At 31.3% G+C, this 8,395-nt stretch overlaps 2 protein-coding genes across 3 annotated transcripts in view; one reads left to right on the top strand and one right to left on the bottom strand.

Annotated features, from left to right (window-relative positions):
* LOAG_02346 overlaps nucleotides 1-1,879 on the bottom strand; it is a 3,203-nt gene extending 1,324 nt beyond the window's left edge. The window contains exons 1-5 of one of the 2 annotated variants that reach the window (XM_020445982.1): nucleotides 1,682-1,879; nucleotides 1,073-1,210; nucleotides 786-886; nucleotides 454-649; nucleotides 132-227 (exon numbers count right to left, since the gene is read on the bottom strand). In XM_020445982.1, coding sequence (XP_020303622.1) covers nucleotides 132-227; nucleotides 454-649; nucleotides 786-886; nucleotides 1,073-1,210; nucleotides 1,682-1,873 — 723 coding nt within the window. In that variant the 5' untranslated portion in view covers nucleotides 1,874-1,879. The remainder of the gene's footprint in view (nucleotides 1-131; nucleotides 228-453; nucleotides 650-785; nucleotides 887-1,072; nucleotides 1,211-1,681) is intronic. The other variant, XM_020445983.1, reaches the window with a different exon arrangement.
* A 1,353-nt stretch (nucleotides 1,880-3,232) lies between these two features.
* Nucleotides 3,233-3,698, top strand: LOAG_17271 (hypothetical protein; the record flags this gene model as incomplete). Its single annotated transcript, XM_020449931.1, has 1 exon — nucleotides 3,233-3,698. The coding sequence occupies exon 1, from the start codon at nucleotides 3,279-3,281 to the stop codon at nucleotides 3,696-3,698; it is 420 nt and encodes a 139-aa protein (XP_020306464.1). The 5' UTR covers nucleotides 3,233-3,278.
* Between the last annotated feature and the right edge of the window lie 4,697 nt (nucleotides 3,699-8,395).

The raw sequence follows: 8,395 nt of genomic DNA, 5'->3' as shown, positions 1-8,395 counted from the left end.
GATATAGATAGATAGATAGATAGATATATATATATAGATATAGATATGTAAAGTGTGTGTTATGAATAAAACATGTTGCTCTCTGCTAGCAATGATTATGATTATTTAATTGTCACGAAAATGTTGCTTACCTGTAAGTGATATTTGCATACGTCAATCCACAGACGTGCGCATCCAAGTTTTTTATCTTTACCGTCCGAGAATGAAAAAGTTAACCAGTACTCGTTCTAAATAGTTTTTGTTTTCTTTTTTTTGAAATTAATGGTCATCTTGGATTTATTAGTTGCAAAAGAAAAAACTAAATTTACTTTGAGTGTAAAACAATTGTAGGAATTGTTGAAGTGAAAAATAATTGAATTCTTCTATGTCAATATGCATTTTGCGCCATTGGATTTTTGGCATTTGCCAACTGCAAAATATTTCTAATATGTTTTAGATAATTCAAACTGGTACCGATTGCAATGGCCCGAAGAAACTTTTGGGTAAATCTTCAGTTGTGAACACTTTGCTGAATGTCATTGTCCAATGTCCTTTTGGTGGAGGACACAACTTATTTTGTCGGATAAATTCGTGTGCCTTTCGATCGGTCACATATTTATCCGCTGCTTTCACTGTTTCATGACATTTGTCCAACATATCACAATAACGACTGCAATCACAATTTTATTTATTATTTTTACACAGTTTAAAAATTCATCTATTTCCAAAAATCAATTTCCATTTTTTAAATTTTCCCCTATTATATCAGTTTAATCGAATTATAAAAACCGGATCAGTAAACATACCAAGAACCAACTCCATCACAACCATCAATAATATTCCAACCTTGGCATGGAATTACCTGCCATCCTTTTGATCCTTGTTTATTCGTTACTGCATGCCTTACCTCAATAGTTTTTTACAAAAGTACATTTACTGATATCTCTTTGTTAACATTTAGAGAAATTTTCAGGATATCTGATTGCAGTGAATAATCAATCAACGACCACGAATCACTCGAAATAGTATGTAAAATTTTGCGGTTTCAAACAATAACCGAACATTTGCACCAAAGACAAATAACAAGCGATACCTCGACATCCATCTCGATCTTATCCTGAGGTAATTCCTCACTTACATCCATTGTAACATTAAAAAATATTGGCCCAGGAAAACGTGGGTAATCTGGCCATACAACAATATTTGAAACATTCACCACATAATTTGTCCACTGCAAATTTAACATCATCAAAATCTCCCGCTATGGAATTCCTTTTCAATAACAAACAACATTTCATCTCAAGCAAGTTTTAAGGCAATGAGAGATATCAATAAGAATTATTCCATCAAAAAGTTAACCACAACAAGTTTTTTTGCTAACTCAACCAAAACAATCCATTGGTCAGCTTTTATATCTAACCAAAATTTCTCAAATTATTTCAATTTCATGAAAACTCATATTCAATTTTGAAAAGTAAACTAGCATATCAGAACTTGTCTAAACATTTTGCGTAGTTTAGGGAAAGTTCCATTTCTTGATAAAAGAACTAACTACATATCTAGCACTTGAGTTATTTCTATTTTTGCGGAGAAGAAACATACGAGATCAAACTTGTCATACTAATACTAACTATTCGACCTGTATTTAGTTAGAGTGGTATTAGCGTGATAAGTTGACAAATATGTCAATAAAATATCTCACCTGTTCGCTTGCACATCGACTGAACTGCCAACCACGAATGACAACACCATGTGGCCCCGTAGTATACTTCTCCCAAAATGGTACATGACCAGGAAAAGTTTCTTCCCAAGCACGTGATAATGCTGATTGGGCTAATGTTTTTTTAACATACAGCATTGCTAATATGAAATGCGTGAGGAAATACCTCAACATCTGCAAAATTTGCCATAGAAATTTTCACGATTATTTATTATCGTTGAAAGATGAATAAATAGTAACGTTGGAATCTGAACTAAAATCTGGATCGGTCCGGTAATAGTGTTAACATTAAGATTAACGATTAATTAATATAACACTGACTGCCTTGAAATCATGTTTTTGATCTAAAATCCTAAATCACAATATAGTATAAATTATTGTTTTGATATGTTACTGATAATGATAACATGCATAGGACAGCTTCTTTGAGAAAGTAACAGTATAAATAGCAATGTGATCAATCGATTCACTGATAGCTTTTTCCTACTCTTTCCACTTTTTTTTCAATTTCTTCTCTTAATTGAAAAAAATTATCACTTGGGTTTTGGGTGAAACTGATAAACAATAAGATTTCGAGACTTTCTCCAGTTTTAATGTCAAAATTACCTAGTAAGTATTAATAACATGAAGCTGAATAAGAATAATAGCAAAAGTTGAGTAAGGATGAAATTTGAATAAGAATGATAATAAAAGTTGAATGGTAATGGTAAGTGAATTCTTGATAGCAAAAATTGAAAAATAATGATAATTGAATAACAACGATAAAAAAAAAAGGAAACATTTAAGCAAATGTATTACAAGTGAAAGAAGTATGAGAAGTGACTGAGATATTTAAACAAAACGGATGTAAATTAACTGTCCAATGATTTCATGCTATCGCTGTAGATAAAAATAAAAAAAGAACGAAAAGCAAAATGCCTTTAATCTGCATATTGCTAATTTGTCACCATAAAAACTGAGAAGAAAATAGATCTTAGATCTAAAATCTTGGAGGAGGGAAAAATTTCAGGATGCACTAAAGTTTTGCTATTAAATTGGACCAGCAAAAAGAAGGAGGAACGATATTTTAATTCAACATTATGAGAAAAAAAACTTCGTATATCTCATATGTTGCACTGAATGATCAGTAATAAATTTCTTTCATATCTCATTTATATTTCATTTGCTTTTATTCATTACATTTTAAGATTTGCTTTCAGAAAATATCTTGTTTTTCAATATATAATAGATTAAGTCTGACATTTGTAAAGTTAAAAAGTTTTATGAAACTGAAAAGTTTTGATAGGAAACAATTTTAAGAGTATAAACAATAACAGCAATAACATGAAAAAAGCAAGCACTAGATGAGAAATTAAAAATGTTCACTCTTATCTTGCTCTATCATCCTATCACTAGGTGATATCAATTGTTAGCTCAATCAGTAACTACACTCTATTCAATTTTAAAATCAATTAACAGCAATCACAATATCATCAATTGAATTAAAAGGAAATTAATTAAATGATTGAAATATTATCATTCAGAAATCATTTGCAAATATTGTTGAAAAATCAACAGCTGTAATAAAGATTAAGAGGCAATGCGAAATGTTTGTGGCATAATCAACGGATATCATTCATCAATCATCATTCATCCATCATTCATCATCATCATCATCACCATCATTCATCATCGTCATCACCATCATCATCCGTCATCATCATTATCATCATCATCCGTTATCATCATCATCATCATCCACCATCATCCGTCATCACCATCATCATCAAACGTCATCATTATAAACATCATCATCAATATCACCACCAGCACCATTTACTATCACCATCATTCAACATTATCATCATTTTATCGTCATTATTACCATTTCAACAGGTATAACGAAATTCCATTTTTAGAATTATCTCAGTACCAGCAATTCTATGTCTTTTTTCACAGGAAAATGAAGGCTTTCTACATTGGTATGTTGAAATCTTTTGAACATGAAACAGCAAAGTAACCTCATAAATTTTGCTGATTTTATTTCATTCCATTCGTCATGAAACACTTTTTTAATCCATTCATTCAATCAGCAAAACACACTAACTTAGACAATAAAACTGAACAAACTTTTTGTTCCAAATTTTCGAAGACGTCCTTTCATTACTAAGATAGCAGAAGAGCATCCAGAAATGCTCTTTCACTTACTACTTATGGAAATTATCGATAATAAATTTAAAATTTAGCAGTATTGCTTTCGGGCTGGATTTATCGAATAAATAAATAGAGAATTCTTGGTTTTTTTTGAACACTATGTGGGCATCTTGAGCAAGAAGAGTTAGGGTATTCATTAAGTAATTAGTTCAATTGATCGATCAACACATCCATCTTTTTGTCCACATGAAAAATGGGTAATAAGTCAGGTTGCTACCCAATTTTTCTATCTCAGATCCATCAAAATGACTATTTAGTTAACAACTTTAATAATCGCGAGCCTTGCGACTACTTATGACCATTAGACATTCAGCTTTCTTGTTTTATTGCATATTCTTAATACTGATTGTGCATCATCTGGATTTTATCACGTAATGTAATTTCCACCAGTATTCAAGATGCAGTGACCTTATCCTTGCTGTTATCGATGTGGAAGCTAAGAGTTGATTTTATGGTTTAATTTCATCTCTCAACAATATATGGCTTGCTTTGCAATATTCATTTCAACTTGTTGGCTTTCTTTTGGTTTTAGGAATAGTATTGCTGAGGGAGTAATATTGCTAGGAGTAATAGAGTTTTAGGAATAATATTGTTGAGATTTTCCATGGCTTTTTAGAACCAGTCCTTTTTTGCTACTTTAAGTAACTCATTTAATATATTCGTATCTTAGAGGCTTAGTACTACAAACAAAATACATTTGTAAGCATTCAAAATTGATCTTCACTGATTATTAATGTTTTTGATGCAACGTGAACCTAAAAGGATTGAATGATGAGAAAATTTCATTCTAGAAAAACGACATCCTATAATTCTTGAACGAAGACAAACTATTTTACGGATATAGCACTATACTACTTAATGAATATTTGATTCTTTATAATTACTTTCAGAAGTGGATGTTTCTGAATCTTGGAATTTGATTAACTAGCAATATTCAAACCAATTTTAGGCTTGGAAGAGGTGGAGCTATTATTTTCAGTTGCAAGCCAAAGGGAAACCAATTAATTTAATATATTAAAGAAAAAAAAAAACAACGTAATACTTTAGCTTTTGTTCAGGAAAAACAACGAAATCAACTTACGTTTCTAACTGCCTAATTTCCTGTCAAAGAAAGGGAGATGAGAAAACAGTGATTTTTTTCTTTGAAAAATTGCTAAATTTATTTCCAAGAGAAGGTTTTCTAAAAATAAACTAATTTCCTAGCAGGAAAAAAAGAAAAAAAATGTTAGCAAACTACTGGAAAAGTATGTAACCAGCTATAGAGACGACAAAATTTCGCTAATGTCGTTTAATTTGAAATCATAACACTTTCAAAATTTAAACATTTTTTCAACTTCCGGTTAAATTATTAACAAAATTCCACGTTTCGCTCTTTTAACCCAGCGAAATTTCGCATTTTCCTTCATCTCTCCGAAAGTTATAAGCACCTGTTACGCTTTTCATGCACATCTGTTAATGCGAAAAATTATTCATTTTCTTCAATTAAATTAAAAACCATGAAGCTATCCATTAGACTTATGTAAATGACATAATGATGCTTTTTAAACGGCCGTTATTACGCACCTCAAAGGGCAATTAGCTCAATTTCTCAAAATTCAAATGATATTATCCCAAAAAGGTTTTGCACAAATATATAAATTGAAAGTTATGACTGCTTACAACTGAATTAAAAACAGTTCGAAAGATGTAATATCGAAGTATAAAACAGTAGCAGTAGCAGTAAAATGCCATCCTTCAATGGAAAGCTGTTTTTCATGCAAAAATTTTGCAAATAACAACCAAAAATTTCCATATCATTATGTGTGAGAAACAAACAGCTAAATAGATAAAGTTAGCAGCTAATATCTGAATTTAAATCCAAAAATTGTTTTTTGAAAAAAAAGTTCCCAGCATTGGATTTCTACTTGTAAAATGGCCAGAAAAGCAAATAAAGTTTGAGCATTGCAAGCCAGTTAAAAATTTAGTGACGTCCGGAATTTGAATTTTTTAAAATTTCTTAAGAAAATACTGCCGCTAAAAGAATGGAAAACCAAACGTCAAAAAAAAAGTTGAAAGAGAAAGAAAAGTAAATAAACTGGGAGGAATCGAAATGATTACAAATTGAATGAATGAATTATATACAGAATGTAAACACTCAACCCAAGCAGCTAGAAATGTATGCGCTGCATTTCCCAGCCCGTTAACCACTAACGAAATTGAACAAAAATTTCACAAAAATGTAAACTTTGGCTTTCTGCTAGCACAAGCAAACATTTCATTAAAAATTTAGACCCAACCCTCCTCCCCCCCCCTTCCTCATCACACTATCCCCGCTAAGCAACACTTTCGCTCTTGTCTGCCACCTACAACCAATGCCGCTCACTTGATTAGATTACAGGAATGGAAAATAAAGCCTTGCATGTATTTGAAACTTTCTAGTTAGTGAGAAACAAAATCCCAGCAATAAGCATTCAAACAATACAAAATATCATACTTGAAACCAGCATATATTTCATCGACACCAGCATATATTTCATTTCATTAAAGTTATAAACTTTTCAAGCCTTCCGGATCAATTGAACCATTATAAACCTTTAAAATAATTTTTCAATCCAAAACTTTGCTATCCGTTCTTAAATTTTTTTAAAATTCACCATTCATATGTTTTCATATAACAATCCTAATATGGAAAATTAGCGAAAAAATATATATATGATAGTGAAAACCAAAACATTCCACTACAGCTTTGTTCTTAAACATTTTAATTTACTTGGAATCCTCTCGGTAAATACTTCAGAAAACTTGAGAAATGGAACAAGATTTGAAAGTTGATTAAAAATACCGGACTTTCTTATACCGTGTTTGAAAAAAAGAAAAAACAATAGGATAAAAGATTCTTTTACAGAAATGAAATTGTTATGTGACGGATAAAACTGGACGGGGAAGAAAAGGGACAAGATGGATGAATGTTTGATTCGAAATGAAAGTAACAAATAATTTTAAGCTATTGAATATATCAGTTATAACAAATTCATTTTTTCAATTGCCATCACAGCTTATAAGTGTTAACTATAAAAAATTAGTAGAATTTGATGTCCTTACTGAGTAATAGCTTTGGTGAGGTCCCGCCCTTGAACCTTATTCTATCTCTGTTTATGAAATTGAAGCCGTAAATCTTCAGCCCCATAAATCATAATTAAATTTTCATGATATCAAACAATCATTGTGATATTACCATTATATGCTAAAATTTTCTCAATCTTTTGGTAATAAAGACGATGAACATAAAATCCCTTTTTCAAGTGACTTTATTTACAATAAACAAATGATTGATTAATGCCCAAATGATCTAAATAGCTCAATTTTTTAGTTCAAACTACCAGGAAAGGAAGCTTCGGGGGCTTTTATCAATTCACTGTAGAGGAGGAATGAAAAGGTGTTTAACGGTATGATAAAGTGGAATTGGAAAGATAGATTCTGGAAATTTTAACCTTTAATTTATAATACTTCAAGGAAGAATGACCAAAAATAGATATGGAGAGGATTTAGCGCATATCTAAGGAGTTATGTTAGAGAAGTGAATCTTATCAGAATTCAGTTTCGGCTCTCTCGCTTTTTAGTTTATAAAGTCATTTAACATAACAACGCCAGTACTATCACTAAAGATGATTTTATCAACTTCTGCAATAAAAAATTGTTAAACTTTTAGACTGAGATAAACTTAATCCATGAATTGGCATCATTTCTCCCTCACATACAGCTCTCAAGTTCGGTTTAAACAAAATCTGATCATAGAGTATGATGCAATGCAATCTAAGAGATTTTCAATTGAATTTATTTCTTCTACTACCACTGAAATTGTGAACACTATCAACAATAAACACTTGACGTTTTTAATGCAATTGATTTTGTCCGAATAGAAATTTTTGTGAGTAATATGCTAATGGCGTGTAATTCTGGGATTTCCCACGTTGTAATATATACCTTCTAGAAGGAACAAACAAATCGAGAATAAGTGATATCAAGTTCTGATCACCAAGTTCAGGAGAAACTATAAGACGGTATTTCTAGAATATCGGACGACCACTGATATTACTAATCAGTGCAAAATAAGAAGGTCTATTTTCGCTACGATTGCATCTCAGTAACATTAAAGGTGTTTCATCAACATTCTAGCAATTCTGTTGATTCTAGCTAAAACTTCTGTAAAAGAAGAGTTTGGCAATATGCAAGTTTGTACTTCATAAAATCAAAGCCTTCTTTATCTACAGTACCAGTGATAGCAATAACAGCATATTGAGGTCTTATTGGACAAGAAAATATTTCGAATTCAACAGCCATTCGACACACAACCCATTTAACATCTAAAAAAACATGTTTTTTCACAGACAGCTTCCCGTAGGATGCCATCCCGCTTTTCTTTCCTCCTACTTTGCTACTCTTGGATCCTCTCTTTTCCCCTTATTCATCCTATGGCGGCACTGACCATCAAATGTATACGAATAGAGAAATTCGGATGGGTTA

This window comes from Loa loa (assembly GCF_000183805.2).
Source record: "Loa loa unplaced genomic scaffold supercont3.56, whole genome shotgun sequence".
Taxonomy (NCBI): domain Eukaryota; kingdom Metazoa; phylum Nematoda; class Chromadorea; order Rhabditida; family Onchocercidae; genus Loa; species Loa loa.
The sequence above is the reverse complement of the archived record's forward strand: the minus strand, read 5'-3'. Positions and strand labels throughout refer to the sequence as shown.